Source organism: Delphinapterus leucas, chromosome 11 (genome assembly GCF_059928025.1).
Source record: "Delphinapterus leucas isolate spDelLeu-1000000601 "Yukka" chromosome 11, BTC_Dleu_Yukka2, whole genome shotgun sequence".
Taxonomy (NCBI): domain Eukaryota; kingdom Metazoa; phylum Chordata; class Mammalia; order Artiodactyla; family Monodontidae; genus Delphinapterus; species Delphinapterus leucas.
The window spans coordinates 72,076,331-72,092,834 of record NC_143139.1 but is presented as its reverse complement, the minus strand read 5'-3'; the positions used below and the strand labels follow the sequence as shown (position 1 = coordinate 72,092,834).

Genomic DNA, 16,504 nt, shown 5'->3' with positions numbered 1-16,504 from the left:
TTCCTTTCATCACTTTAAGTATATCATGGCACTCCCCTGTGGCTTGTAGTTTCTGCTGAGAAATCAGCTGTTAACCTTATGGAAGTTCCCTTCTATGGTATTTGTCATTTTTCCCTTGCTGCTTTCAATAATTTTTCTTTGTCTTTAATTTTTGCCAGTTTGATTACTGTGTGTCTCAATGTGTTTCTCCTTGAGTTTATCCTGTATGGGACTCTCTGTGCTTCCTGGACTTGGGTGGCTATTTCCTTACCCATGTTAAGGAAGTTTTCGACTGTAATCTCTTCAAATATTTTCTCGGGTCCTTTCTCTCTCTCTTCTCCTTCTGGGACCCCTATAATGCGAATGTTGTTGAGTTTAATGTTGTCTTAGAGGTCACTTAGGCTGTCTTCATTTCTTTTCATTCTTTTTTCTTTATTCTGTTCCACAGCAGTGAATTCCACCATTCTGTCTTCCAGGTCACTCATCTATTCTTCTGCCTCAGTTATTCTGCTATTGATTCATTGTAGTGTAATTTTCATTTCAGTTATTGTATTGTTCATCTCTGTTTGCTTGTTCTTTAATTCTTCTAGGTCTTTGTTAAACATTTCTTGCATCTTCTCGATCTTTGCCTCCATTCTTTTTCTGAGGTCCTGGATCATCTTCACTATCATTATTCTGAATTCTTTTTCTGGAAGGTTGCCTATCTCTGCTTCATTTTTTTTCTGGGGGTTTATGTTGTTCCTTCATCTGGTACATAGCCCTCTGCCTTTTCATCTTGTCTATCTTTCTGTGAATGTGGTTTTTGTTCCACAGGCTGTAGGACAGTAGTTCTTCTTGCTTCTGCTGTCTGCCCTCTGGTGGATGAGGCTATCTAAGAGGCTTGTGTGAGTTTCCTGATGGGAGGGACTGGTGGTGGGTAGAGCTGGCTGTTGCTATGGTGGACAGAGCTCAGTAAAACTTTAATCTGCTTGACTGCTGATGGGTGGGGCTGGGTTCCCTCCCTGTTGGTTGTTTGGCCTGAGGCAACCCAACACTGGAGCCTACCTGGGCTCTTTGGTGGTGCTAATGACAGATTCTGGGAGGGCTCACGCCAAGCAGCACTTCCCAGAACTTCTGTTGCCAGTGTCCTTGTCCCCATGGTGAGCCACAGCCACCCCCCCACCTCTTCAGGAGACCCTCCAACACTAGCAGGTAGGTCTGGTTCAGTCTCCCCTGGGGTCACTGCTCCTTCCCCGGGGTCCTGATGTGCACACTACTTTGTGTGTGTCCCCCAAGAGTGGAGTCTCTGTTTCCCGCAGTCCTGTTGAAGTCCTGCAACAAATCCCACTAGCCTTCAAAGTCTGATTCTCTAGGAATTCCTTCCTCCCGTTGCTGGACCCCCAGGTTGGGAAGCCTGACATGGGGCCCAGAACCTTCACTCCAGCGGGTGGACTTCTGTGGTATAAGTGTTTGCCAGTCTGTGAGTCACCCACCCAGCAGTTATGGGATTTGATGTTACTGTGATTGCGCCCCTCCTACCGTCTCATTGTGGCTTCTCCTTTGTCTTTGGACGTGGGGTACCTTTTTTGGTGAGTTCCAGTGTCTTCCTGTTGATGACTGTCCAGCAGCTAGTTGTGATTCTGGTGTTCTCGCAGGAGGGAGTGAGAGCACGTCCTTCTACTCTGCCATCTTGGTTCCTAGTCTGTGAATTAAATCTTAAAGCTAGTAAGTAACAACATGAGAATTCCAACCCAGTCACTCTGGTTCCATTCTGTACCTTTAACTATTTTGATGCAGTGCTTCAGTAGAATAAAAAGTTAATTTCATCCTGTTAACAGATATTGGACATCGTACTAGCTTTAGAGTGTGCAACAGTGAACAAGATGGGCATGTTTCTTGCCCTTCAGAATTTGTCAGAAGCAGGGTTTGTGCTCATGGACTCCTCAGTATGATGGATACACCAGAACCTCAGAGTGGGATGGTATTGGTGAGGTCGTGTATACTAACCCTCCCTCATGCATGAATCTCTTGTTTGGTGATGGAGAACTCAGCCTCTCATAAGGCAGCCAACCCCATTTCAAGGCAACTGTAGTTATTGAAGCGTTCTTTCCTTTAATAAAAATGGAGAGATAGTACTGTTAATATTCATGGAGGTTAGCTTGCAAAGAACTTAACTGTAAGTGTCACTGCCTCAGCATATTTTCTTTGCAGAGAAGACTGTAAACTTTTACTTAGTAAGAATTTCCTGCTCCATTTAATGTATATGGCAGCAACTGTGGTACAATACAGTAAAATATTGTTACATCAAAAGTTTCCCAGCTCGTAGAAGCTCAAGGATTTCTCTACGAGAAATGCTGACCATTTCCATGTGATTTAGTGGTTTTTTGAGCAATTCCAGTTTCAGATGGCAAAACCAGATTGTATTTTTCATTGGTAAACAATTTCATATCTACACTAGGTGGCAGTAGATAAATGAGAATAATGTGTCTGCAAGCACTCTTTCTGGACAGCTCGCCCAAGATTAAAAGGAAAGCGAGTCAGCCTCAAGTTTCTTATCATTGCCTCAACTCTGGACTCTGGAGCTGATAGGAAGAAGGTTGTGCGTTCTGCTCTGTGGAATGGCCAGAAAGAAACATAGGTGTTGGTGGGCCAAGCAGATAGTCCTACATGGTTCTAATTCCTTCTTTACTGCAGTGTGGGGATTACTGGGAGTGTACATCTCTACTTCTGACACAAGTGGCTGGATAGATGTAAATGCTTATTAATATTTGCAAAACTACAGCTGTACCCATCAAACTTGATAAGTGCTGTTAAAATCATTCCACTCCTCTTACCACAGTCCCTGACTGTTGCAGTGTTGTCCTCACTTTTAACCCCTACTTTATTCTTGATACTCTACATGTTCCTGTCAGATTGATCTTTCTAAAGCACATTTTAGCCTCCAGTTTTTCTGTGCCTTTCCAAATTCCTTCACCCCTCACAATTTGACCCTTGCCACCCTCTCTTGTCGCTGCCCTGTGCAGCAGTATCGTGTCAGCATTCTGCCTCTATGCTCAGGGAGGCTTGTAACCTCATCTCTGTCTCTCTCTTTTTGCTTTTGTTTTATAAACCTTTTCTAAAGGAGCCATCACAAGCTCTGTTTCCTCCACGAGAAGCCTTTCTCACTAAGTGGTCAGTCAACAGTTTCTCCTTTGAGGTTCGTCAGTATGCTTTTTGCTGGTAGCATTTATTTGATACCAAGTTCTGCTATCTCTCTGGCCCTTTGTTTTACTTCTTTGTATTCGTAATGTTTAGTAAATAAATGGTGATCATGTGGTTTCTTTCCCTTTTTGTTTTTCTGAATTCTGAAATAATCTCCCTCAGAAGTAGTCACCACTCTAATTATTCCCTTGCTTTTCTTTTAAATTTTACTATTTATGATTGAATCAGTAATGAGATATTTTTTCATTTTGGATAGTTTTAAACTTTATATAAATGGAATCATACTGCATATATTTTACTATAGCCCCCTTCTTTATTTAGCATTAAAATCCTGAGATTCATGTGCATGGATTCTGAATTCATACATTCATATGTTGTTGCACATAGTTGTATTTCATTCATTTTCACAGCTGTATAGGATTTCAGTGAATTTACTACAGTAGTAATTCCCATGATTATACATTTATTCTACTGTTGATAAACAGGTGGGGATTTCTGATTGTGGTTTGTTTTTCTAATTAATTTACTGTTTATTGACATATAGTTGATTTACAATGTTGTGTTAGTTTCTGCAAGACTGGTTTGTTTCTGTTTTTGCCATTACAGTGTTGCTCTAAACAATGCCAGCATCATTGAGCTTTCTAGCTTTTGCAGTCTTGTAGGTGTTAAGCAGTATTTTGCTTTAATCGTCCCTTTTCTAATTACTACTAACGTTTCTGAAAATCTCTTCATATTCTAGATAACTGTTAGGTTTTCTATAATTTTTTCCTTAGGATTGCTCTTCTTTTCACATTGATTTGTAGGTTTTTCTTCTATATTTTAGGTATTTGTCCTTTTTCAGTTTCAGATATAATATCTCCTCCTATTCCATTATCTGATTGTTAACTTTGTGGTAACCATTGTTAAACAGAAATCCTTAATTTTGGGGTAAACGGATCAATTTTTTTTAATTTATTTAGTTTTTGCCTTATGGTTTTACTTTTGCAGCTTTTAAGATATTCTTCTCTACCCTGGGTCAGAAAGATATTCTTACACATTTACTTCTACTAACTTTGTAGTTTTAACATACCGTTTAGGTTTATAATTTATCTGCTGTCCATCTTTGTATGTAGTATTAGGCAGGGATCTATTTAGTGATCCCGTTTTCTTAGGTACAAGTCATCCTTCCTCTATTGATTTGTGGCACCATTTTTCCTTTGTATTTGTTTTCCATATATACAGGGCTTTGCTTCTGAACTCTTTATCGGATTGCTTCCTATTTTTTAAAGACTTCTTTAATGTCTTTATATGAGTTTTTTTTCTTTAAAGGTCATATGCATTTTTGGGGTTTTTTCCTGATGTATTTAAAATTTTCTATGGCATTATAAATTATGATTTTTAAAAACTTACATTTTCTGTGTGCTGAAGTACAGACAGGTAATTGACTTTGTTTATCAATTTTGGATCTAGTAAACTCTCTTAGTTTTAATGATTCAGCAGTAGATTCTTTTGGGATTTCTTTATAGGTAATTATATATGAATGATAATTTTTATTTCTTCTGTTCTAATTCTTACATCATAATGCTTTTATTTCCTTTTCTTGTCTTACTGAACTGGCTAGGATTTTTTTCTGCATCTTTTGAGGTGGGTCATTTCATTTTATTTTTAAAATCCCTTAATAGGTGAATCCCATTGATTTTCTAATGTAAAAGCAACTTTTTATTCCTGGGATAAATTCAACTTGCTCACAATGATCTTTTCTTATATATTGTTAGATTTGATAGGCTAATATTTTATTTAAAATTTTTGTATCTATGCTAATGTATGGATATTTTCATTTTAGAATATATTAGGAAATACCTTCTAGATTATTAGAAATGGCATCCACTTTCCTATGGTATAAAAATCTAACATTAGCTTTTTTTAATGTATGTATACAGATTAATCCAAAGCTTGATGTAGTCGATTTGCAGACCTCTACTCCTCCTGTTGTGGACATCCTTTCTTTTGATTCTACCACAGTAAGTTTTCTTTGGCATTTAAATGGTATTTAATTGTTTGGCACAATACATTTTCCTTAAAAAGTGTGTGGGAGGGCTTCCCTGGTGGCACAGTGGTTGAGAGTCTGCCTGCCGATGCAGGGGATACGGGTTCGTGCCCCCGTCCGGGAAGATCCCACATGCCACGGAACGGCTGGGCCCGTGAGCCATGGCCGCTGAGCCTGTGCGTCCGGATCCTTTTGCTCCGCAACGGGAGAGGCCACAACAGTGAGAGGCCCGTGTACCACAAAAAAAAAAAAAAAAAAAAAAAAGTGTGTGGGAGAGAACATAAAAAATGGGCTAAATAGCCTAACACCTTAGCATAGAAAAAACCTTGTACAAGAGTCATATTTACAATGTGTCTAAATAACCACAAGGGGGAGCAGTACCAATTTCTAGAAAAGCTTCGATTTGAGGACCTTGAGCTCAGTAGAATCCATACCGTCTCATCTCCTGTTAAGGTGCGACCCATGTGACATTTCACTTGCTGTCACAGAACAGATTTCCTTCTTTGGTAATTGCCTTTCAGAGGTGCTAAACTTACGTCTAGTCTCCTTAGAAGGAGTAAGAAAAGCAGTCAATTTCCCTTTGTTCGTCTCTCTTGAAGGATAATCCAGAAATTAAGAAGTATTTCTAACACTTGCAATTTTGTTTTAAAAAATTTCATACATATAATTTATTTACTAAGTGTATCCAAAGACTTCAAAAATTGAGAGTTTTAGCATTTCAATTTGAGTCTGCTTAATCTTTGCAAAGCAGATTATTTCTGCCATCAATTCTGCTAGTCAGGGCAAAACTAGTTATAAGAACAAATGGGAGGACTTCCCTGGTGGTGCAGTGGTTAAGAATTCGCCTGCCAAAGCAAGGGACACGGGTTCGAGCCCTAGTCCGGGAAGATCCCACATGCCGTGGAGCAAGTGCTCTGCAACGGGAGAGGCCACAACAGTGAGAGGCCTGCGTACCGCACACACACACACAAAAAAAATTAACTAGACATCGAATTCTTGCCACAGTGCTTAGCTTATAGTAGGTGCTCAATACTTATGTTCAATGAATTACTCAAAAGTCTCACTGTTGAAATTTACAAATTCTGGTGAGTTGGGTTTTTGCCCCACTGGTGAGAGGAGCAAAAGATAGGTGGTTTTTGAGATGTGCTGCCTTCTTGTGAGGTAGTTGGTAGACTAAAATTGGGTGTTTCTGGCCTAGAAGATATCAGAGATCATCAAAAATCTTTGATCGGAGCTTTGAGACTCACTCTCCCTGCCAGTACCCTTTGAAATTTGCAAAACCTCATGACCTGAGGAATCCATGTGTTCTCAATAGTGTGCTATGGAGGTGGGCGTAAGTGCCACTTAGCAAGCGATAGCAGGGTGTCTGTCCCTGGATGGTAATGCAGAAGTGCCAAAGTCAAGTGTCTATGTTATAGAACCCTACCTCGGGAATACAGGGTACGCGGGATTTCAAAAAGACAATTCTTTTTTTTTTTTAATTGAAGTATAGTTGATTTACAGTGTTGTGTTAATGTCTGCTGTACAGCAAAGTAATTCAGTTATACATATATATAATTCTTTTTCATATTCTTTTCCACTATGGTTTATCTCAGGATATTGAATATAGTTCCCTGTGCTATGTAGTAGGACCTTGTTGTGTATGCATTCTATATGTAATAGTTTGCATCTGCTAACCCCAGACTCTCAGTCCATTCCCCCCCCCCCCTTGGCAACCACAAGTCTGTTCTCTACAGGGAAGACAATTTTTATAATAAACGTGACACGTTTGCAGAATAATGAGACTGAAGAGTACAGCTATTACCCACATAAGGGATGTTATTAGGCTGAATTATATGATATTGCCATTTTGTAGGCAAAAACGATCTAATACATATCAGTGATTTCCCATGGTTCAGCCCCACACATAAGCATTAAAAGGAAGACTCCACTGTTACTTTGAGTTGTGTGCTTGATGCTACATAAAAATAAAACAAACAAAACAAAAACTTGTTTGCTATAAATTGGTTTGGAATTAGGCTAATGATGTCCCCCTTAGATTTTTTTACAATCTGGAAGATAGCTGCTTGCCTCCTGGCAAGACATAAGGACTCCTGATTTTATTTATTTTACTGACACATTTTCTGAAGACAGATATTCATGAAGCATTTAGATTTTTATAAAGAGTATCTTTAAAGAGCTTTCCTTTAAGTTTTCAATGTATCTGTCTTTCTTTTAGCTCATTGATAGATAAGTGGTTAGAAAACTAAAGCGCAATCACTGTAATTGCCTTTCCATTAATCTAGTGGTAATTCTTAATCTGTCATCTCCTCTGTATTGGCTGCTTTTCTTTTGCTTCTGCACAACAAATCAAACATAAATGTAAAGGAGATTTGTTTCTATTCTGGCATGAAGCACTATTGTGGTGTGAACTTTGCATGTAATTATAATGAAAAAACACAGAGAAGTATTGGAAGCAAAAAAGAAAAAAAAGCAGTATTTACAGATGGTTTTGGTTTTTGTTATTGTGGTTACTGTTTATTTTGGGGATTTGTTTGTTTGGTTTTTGCAGACTGGAAGAAAGTTTCTTTAGAAATTCATTTTCATCAAGATGAGATGTAAAAAGGTTACTCTTTAAACCTTAATTTGTGAAATTTCTTAGGATAAAAGTAGGTTTTTTTATGGTGTAAGAAATAGTTGGCTTCTGTTCCTGTTTTGACTTGATTTAATATTACATTCAGGGTGATTTCTAGATCTAAGTGTATTGATATCTATGCTCTGATGCCTTCTTACAACAGAGAAGAAATTATGGCATACAGTGTAACAGTTGGTATCTTTGTGGCTTGCACTTGTGTCTCTAATGCCAGGCAGGAAATTTGATACAATATTTCGGGATCAAAGTAAGCTGTTCCCAATCTGCATTTTTAAAGCTTTGTTGTAAAAAAAGAAAAAAAAATGTTTCTGTAAAGGGATATACTGGCTGTCACATAGACATAGTTTAAAAATGTTGATCTCAAATTTCTGAATCTTATTCCAATTACGTTGTCTCTTGCTATTTGCTGATCTTTTAAAGATTATTTAGTTCAAGATTCCCATTGAGTCTTTTAATGTTTTCATTTATTCTATTAGATAGACTGAGGTTTTGTCATCAAAATTGTACAGGGCATTTAGCGCATGTGGTGTGGCTACATCCTCAGCTCCTCTCTCCCCAAAGGCAAATAAGACAGTAATTTCTCTTCTGTGTCCTAATATAAAGTGGTGTTTATTTTTAAAATACTAACTAAACGGAATTTATTTAAAATACTCTAGGATTATTAAAATTGTTATTTTTAGGTAAACTATATTCCTAGGTTTTGATGTATTTTATTACTATTTGTCCAACAAATGAACATAATGAAATTGATGATCTTGCTAGTATTACTCTGATTGACTCAAAACACTGGACTCAGAGAACTCAAAGAGGGTCCTTGCCTTTACTCTGGCAACTGTGTAGAGTATGAATGTAATATTTATGCCTTTCTTTAGAATTAGGGACAGTTTTCAGGTTAAATTAATTATTTACAATAAACTGAGAATCTGAAGTTATATCATAGAAGAAAATCAAGGTCTACAGTCTTCTCTTGCTCCATCAGTCAAATATTTAAAGCCACACTGCATGGAGGCATCATATGATATACTGAAGACAGGATGTCAAGCTGGCCGCCTCACCTCAAGAAACTTACAGCCAAGCCAGAGAGAAATAACAGTGTAAGAAGTAAGTGGCAGTTTCAAGATACTAGATGCTAAGGGTATATGATTGTCAAAGGAAAGGTTGTTAACAGAAGGATTCAGAAAAGGTCATGAATGGGCTGGAGGAATCTAGAAGACTTCTCTAGCAGAAAACATTTGACCAGTTCTTGACCTGACCGAAGATGGGTAGGATTTTGATAGACATTCTAGGTGGGGAAAGCAAGGTATAAGTAGATGCCTTAGAAGTAATTGAAAATACAATACGTACCATGGTAATAAAAGTGCAGCCGTCTAATCTGGAGTCTCTGCCTTGCCCAACTCAATGGATAGCAGATGTGGTAGGATGCTGGGAGCATACCTACTCACACACATTTTTAGCTCTCAATCAGTACTTCTTGAGTAACAAAAAATACCTGCCCCAGAGAAGCCTACATTGTATATTCTAGAGGAGGAGACAAGTAATTCACAGATTTAAAAAAAGTAGACCATATAGTATAGTAGACAGAAACAATGCAAAGGTGTAAATAGCACCGAAGTTAGGTAGGAAGAAGGGTGCATTTAGATAGTATGGCCAGGACAAGAGTCATGTGAAAGGTGACATTTGTGGAAGGAACTGAAGGAATGACGTGAACAAGTTAGGTGACTATCTGGGAAGGTACTCCAGGCCATGGGAGCAGTGCCGGAAGGCCAGATTGGGAGTGAGGAGCTGCCACTGGAGGGTTTCCTGCAGAGAAAGGGGCATAATCTCATGAGTGTTTTAACAGGGTCACTCTGGCTACTGTGTTGAGAATCAGCTGGGGGTGATGGTGGAGGGGAGCAAAGAGACCAGTTCGGAAGCTAATGAAATCATCAGACAGAAGGCAGAAGTGGCTTGATCCAGGGCTGTAGCAGAGGAGGTGGTGTCAAGCGATCTGATTCTGGATGTATTTTGAAGGTGGAGCCGATGGACTGGATGTCCGCTGTGGGATTCCCTGTCTCCTTTCCCCAGGGATAGTAAGGCGCAGCCCTGAGTAATCTCAGGGTGGCCCAGCTTATCTCCTGGCTCAGCATCATTTGGCCAGAGGGGTTGCTGAGAGAAAAAAAGATTTGTGATTTTCCTATCTTCTTTTCTGGGATTAGGAAGGTGACCAGCTGAATCAAAGCAAGAGAGGCTGTGCTGTTTCTGTGACTTTGAGAAGCACAGTGGTAAAACATAGTCCTCCTTCCTAGGTGTCCTTTAGGTTTGCATTTTTCAGCGATGTTTATTGGTTTCCCTTTTGGAAAGGCTGTCGCATCAGCCTATTTTTAGGAAGAAAAAAGTTACCCACTTTCATGGAGATTGTCATATGATATATGCTCTCTGAAAAATATTGATATATTGATAAAATAAAAGGACATACAAAGAGTAAACTTACAGCTGCAGAGAGGATATCTCCATGGTTGTTGTGGCAACAGTTCGTCCTGGTTACTGGACAACATTGCGTAACCAGTTCAGAGCTATTCCAGTTCCTAACTGCTTATGTAAGCAAAGATTTGGAAAGACTTACTTGAAAGAACACAGTGTATGAAACCTAAATGTTCAAAACTAAAATTTGTAACTTGAAAGTGTAAAATGGGAATATGTGATGCATTGTCCCCAGATACCTCATTTACCTTTCCAGGAAAATCAGTAAAAATCATGTTGTGCAAACCTCCTGCTTACACTGCTTTTCTATATGCTAACATTCCTGCATTCACATATAAACAGCTTCTAAATTTGGAGGTAGGTGAAATTCTTTTTTAAGTGTTTGAACTTTGCAACAGTTTATAAGGTAGCATTTGATTTGTAAATTCGGGACATATGATTTCTGAAACTAGATATGTTTGTAACGTTGTTGTTGCTTGCTAAGCTTAAGGAAACAGACATGTTCATGGTATCTTTAGGCATCAGTTCAGTGGCCCTGGGGACTTTTCTCCTGCTCCCACTCGAAGTGTTTGAAAGAAAATGAACACAGGCATTTGTAAAATCCGCCTATGGACTGTACACAGAGGTGCTGTCCACAGTTTATCCTCATTTTATTATCCTCATTTTTTATCCTCATATTTTTTTATCCTCATTTAGTCTTAATTTCAAATGATAGTGAATATGTCAAGTGAGATACAGTGCTTCTTTTGTTTTTTTTTAATCCAGTGTCTCAAAAAGTTAAGATGCTTAGTAGGAGTAAAAGATGAATTCTTATCAGGGCTGAGAAATAATTTTAAAACATTACCCTTTGAAATTGAAAGAAATAAAGTAATTAAATTGTCAAAGCATTTTAAAAATAAGACATACATGATAAAACTAACAGAAGTAAATAAGAAAAAATACACTTCCACAAATCTCTCACCCTTTAGAATAGAAAACACATTTATGGTTTTTTCAGATACAAGTTATTTTAGAGTTAGAGAAAACATTAGAGAGGAAGAGACGATTTCCAAATTAGTTGCATCCTTGCTTTAGAAGTACATCATGACCTATATGTTATAAGAACTACCAACAGTTGTGAATGTGATAGCTGACCTTTAAAAAAAATGTGTTTTGGGGATTATAGAAAAAAAAAAGCAGCTAAAACTTTTAGTCTGCTAAAGGAACGTGGCTTTTTTTTTTAAAGCTGATTTACTAAGATAGTACCATTGTAAAAAGAGAGTAATAGTGTGAGTCAGAGGGTTTCTTTTTTCCTCCAAATGAAATATACTTTTTGATAAAAATCATAATAATCATAAGTCCCAAATGTTTAACTATCCTTAATGACTTAACTAATTTGAGTTTCATTCCCTTTAAGTTTCAAGGTCACCGAGAAAGAAAGCTTACATTAATGAGTGTTTCCTTTTACCAAAAATTTTATACTGAGTAAATTTTTAAGCATAGTCCTAGTTAAAAATTCATGCAGTGAAACTGGTCTTTATAACCTGTTGACAAAAGTGATTTAGGACTTAAACTTTTCTTTATGAAATGTAAAGAGAGAGAGAACTCTACAAAAGGATTTTATAAAACATGCTATTTGGGAGCCCAACAGAGTAAATACGTTTTTTAATTTCCTTTAGAAAATTAGCACATTTCTGGGAACTGGAGGTTTTGATGTTCCAGGTATTATTTCTGCCTTCCAACTTCCTGAGCTACTGTATTTCTAAACTGCTGCAGTCATCTGGACTGTCGCAGGCCTGGGAATCTAAGCCGCATCCCCGGTTCCCACAGTTGAGACTGAGGCGTGCAGAAAATGCCCGACAGCCTCAGCCCACACACCCAGTAACAACTGGTTCCTTCCTCTTCCTGTGGAAGAGCAACATCCTCGGAGATGAGAAGAAATGCACCCTGAGGAATGCAGGAACAGCAGTGAGCTTTTCACACAGGAAATCACTAGGGGAGCATTCTGCAAAGTGCTTGTCTCCTGGACTGTCAGCCCATAATGAGCTTCCTGCTGACCTGGAGGATGGCTTACTATGGAGCTAAATGCCGTTGGCAGGTCTGTCAGAGTTGCCTGGAAGATAGTGAGCTTCCCTTTCAGCTGTTCTGTACATTACACCCATCTGGTTTTGAGTAATTTGGTGCTGCTTATACAGTGAAGCTAGTTGGCTTTGCTCCTTTATTTAGCCACCTGACAGCTAATTGTTCGGTGGAAGTAGTCAGCAAGTCTGCTGAAATGAATTTTTCAGTCAGTTCTTTGTGCTTTATGAAGTCAGGTTATGTAAACTATATTAGGACTTCAGAGGGATTAAAATCCTCATAATCTGAGTGAACTGGCTGCTGATGCCCAGTGCTCGTTCTTGCCTAGTTCCATCTATGTCTTTCAGTCTCCTTGCTTTTACTTTCTGAAACAGTCAGGCATCAGTAGAAGATACCATACTGTGTGCACAATCATACATCCTTGAGCATACAGAAGACTCTGCTGCTTCAAACCAGCCAATCCACCAACCCCTATAATTTAAAAATTGAGACTGACTTGGAATGACTTTTACAACTGAAGAATGTTCTGGTATAATTTTTTTCCCCTAATTCCTACGTATTTTCTTTTTCCTTTACTTGAGAAAATGATGGCCACTGTAAAGCCCAGTTTTTATACCATATGTTCTTTTTAAACTGCTTTCCAGATCACTACAGAATTTTGGTGGGTTTCAGCATTTATGGTGGCAAAATTCCTTTACTTTTCATGTATTTGTTTGGATTATTTTACTGAAGCACATAAGAGTTACATGTTGTTTGTTTTAAGTTGAAGGGGAGATGGAGAAAAGGAATGTCAGGCATTTCCTCTTCCTTTCAGAATGTCTTTTTAATGAACATTCCTCTTCCCTCCTATGAACAAACCATCTCAACTCAGTGAGGGGCCTCTAAGTGTCTAAGTTTCTAACAAACCAACTTCTTTCCTTTGTTCCTTCAGCCCTAGAGTTAGTTGCTTCATGCATTTACTATTTCTTCTCACCTCTGTGATCCCTTTTAGCCTTTGCAGACTTCCAAACCTTTTTAACCAGTTCCCTATATTAAATTCTCTCTGCTAAAATTACTGTTGTGGTTTCTGTTTTCCTGCTGGATCCTGAATAATCATCCTAAAGATCCTAAACCATCCTAGAGAAATAGAAGTACAGAAAAAGACTTGTATCCAAGGATGTTTATTTCAGCATTACTTATAACAACAAATGGACACAAGTCAAATATCCTTTAAGAGAGTATTAGTTAAATAAAACTATAGTACATCAAGTGATGGAATATTATATAGCCATGCCATGTTTAACAACAGCTAAATGCGTGTGTATGATTCTGAATTTGATTCTGGGTCAGTAGAAGAATTGCTATAAAGAACATCACTATGCCAGTTGACAAAAATTGAGCATGGGCTTTACCTCCTTGGTAGGGCTTTGTAGTTACTTTTCTTTTACTGCTCTTCCCAGGTCCCCAACCTCACCCAATGAATTATTTTCATTTTTTTGGTTTGTTCTTTTTTTTTTTTTTTTTAAGAAAGAGTATTCTTTGTGGCAAGAATTGTGTGTGCCTAAGGTTTCTTTGGTGGCGTTATTGCTATTCATTCTGGTGTGTGCAGATATTATTTCCTTTGTGGAATAGGTGATAGTCAGTTTCCATCAGATTTGGTTACAGTGTGAATTTTATTAAGTGAATCCTATTTTCCATTGACTTTTATTTTTAAGCAGAGCTATGTTTTCTTGGTAAATATTCTGTTTATTGGGCTGGAAATCTTATGGGCTATGCTTGAAAGCATGCCCAAATCCATAATTACAGTGTTACAGTAATAGTACACCTTGTTCCCATAGCTGAAACTTTAAAAGACATTTTGTAATTCACTCAGAAAGTTCTTCTGTTTGAAGCTACAGGTTCAGTAGAATGAATCTGTGTCCCATTTTGTCCATTCTCTAAGGTTGATATTGTGTAAATTAAATTCATTTTAAATGACATCTAGCATCAGGCAAAGTACCAGAGTAAATATTATTCTAAATTCAGAAACAATGCATTTTAGGGATAATAATTAATCATCTAATGAATTTTTAATTATTTGTTGATAAATAATTACTTGTTTTAAACAGAACTGGAAATGCATTATTTTAAGATAAAGTGAAGACAGTTGTGTGCTTTGGAAAATCAGTTGAAATTTTGAAGAATTTGACTAAGAAATGCACTCTCCCAGATTTGTACTTTTAGAAAATTCTGTGTAATTTCTGTGAAATTCAGTACACAGTAAAATTACTGAAAAAAATTCAAGCTGTTAACACTATTTAAAAACTTTGTTCTTTTTCAAGAAATCGTTTATATATGTTCTGTGAATTATAAATGCCATAAAACTATGGCTGTTTTACATTTTGGGCACTAATCTATCAGAGAGTCACACCCTCTTCCTCCCAACTCAGGGAAAACAACCTCTTTCTGATATACAATTAAATGACATGAAAAATTTTAAACAAATAATATGTTTTTTAAAATATCACCATTTTTTAAATTGACTAAACTGATACGTTTATGACACAGAATTGAGAAAAAAAATTTTCTATTTAAAAATAAATTATCTCTTCCCTGAAATGTATTTGAAACTTTTTATTTAGAGAGCAATAGTTTTCCCTAAGGTATTATATGATTAATATTTTAATCAAGCATTAGGATCTTGTTATTTCTGTTACTATGTGCTATGATTATTTTTATGTACTTATTAGTCAAGCGAAATGACATTCCTGGGGTTTATCTCAAATTATGTTTTATTTGTTTATTTTTAGTTTTGCTTTGGCACTTTTTCCAGGCAGTTCTCTTGGCAACAGTGGCATTGCTTCTACTTGTCATGTTTTATGCAATTAAGCTCTTCCAGTATATTCCCCATCACAACTTATTTCATGCAAATGTTCTAGCTGTTGTATCCAGCCATTAACTTATATAATTTTTCCTACAGTATTTTTAGTCAAAATTATTTTCCTAAATGTAAAGGAAAAATGAATTTTATGAGAAGCTAAACAATGAAATTTGAATGGAAAAAAATCAGAATGTACTGAAAGTTTTTGTCTTTTCCTCTTGCCTCTACCCTTCCTGGTGCCAGTCCTCACACCAGGGTGGGAGATTTGGATCTGACCACATTAACTAGGATTTGCTTTTTTTCCTCTGCTGCTTATATACCTGACACAAGAAAATCTGGAGTACTAGTAGACTGTATGTGGAGACTGTGGCCAACCAGCTTGTTAGAGTAGCGAAACGAGTACATATGGAATTAATTACTCTCCTGCCATAGCTCTGCAGACCCCAAATGAGTAAATCTTGGCAGGAATAGAAAATCTTTCAGAGTACTAACCACAGATGAGCTGTATTTCTGCAGGAGCTGAGCTCAGGGCAGTGAACCTTTGGTGTGCAGCATCACGAAGGGAAGTGACTCAGCCTAAGTTAGGGGCTGACTCAATAGACATTGTTCATTCATTTCTCAAAAATGAACATGCCAGGCACTAGATAGGAGTAGGGGGTTGAGAGGGAGGAGGATGAATGTGGGTTATAATGATAAGCAAAAGCTATCATGGAAAGTTACATAGTACAGTGACAGTGTGAATTGTGGGCATTTGACTAAGTCAGGAGTATAGGTGAGGCAAAATCAGAGAAAGTTTCCCCGAAAAAGTTGTTTTAAGCTGAGATATAAAACCTTGCTATTCAAAATGTGGTCCATGGTTTGTTTGAGCATCACCTGGGAGCTTCTTAGAAATGCAGAGTCTTGGGTCCCACCCCAGACCTACTGCATCAGACTCTGCATTTTAATAAGATCCCCAGGTGACTTATGTGTTCATTAAAGTTTGAGAAGTGCTGATCTAAAGCTTCAGTAAGAGTGGATGTGAGAAGATTAGGAGTAGTGGAGTGTTCTAGGCAGAGGGAACTGTGTATGCAAAGACTGGCTTGCAGGGACCTTGGTATGCTCTAGTGACTGAGAAGAGGGCTGGAGCCCAGGGATAGGCAGGAGAATGTGGTATCAGGACAGCCAAGAGAGGAGTGTTTAAAGAAGATGGGAGTGTCGACATTGCCGAAAGCCAAGAGAAGGATTTTTGTAATAATCAATTTAGCAGAAATTTTTGGTTACCTTTTGGAGAGCTTTTTCAATGGACTAATACAGGTGCGAGCCAGTATGAAGTGAGTTGAACAGTGAGCGG

General features: G+C 37.7%; 1 protein-coding gene across 3 annotated transcripts in view; it reads left to right on the top strand.

The window, feature by feature from the left end:
* Positions 1-16,504, top strand: part of LOC111163577 (POC1 centriolar protein homolog B) — a 107,305-nt gene that overhangs the window by 62,714 nt on the left and 28,087 nt on the right. For all 3 annotated transcript variants that reach the window (XM_089921100.1, XM_022552400.2, XM_022552401.3), the window contains one exon: positions 5,079-5,159. In XM_089921100.1, coding sequence (XP_089777226.1) covers positions 5,079-5,159 — 81 coding nt within the window. The remainder of the gene's footprint in view (positions 1-5,078; positions 5,160-16,504) is intronic.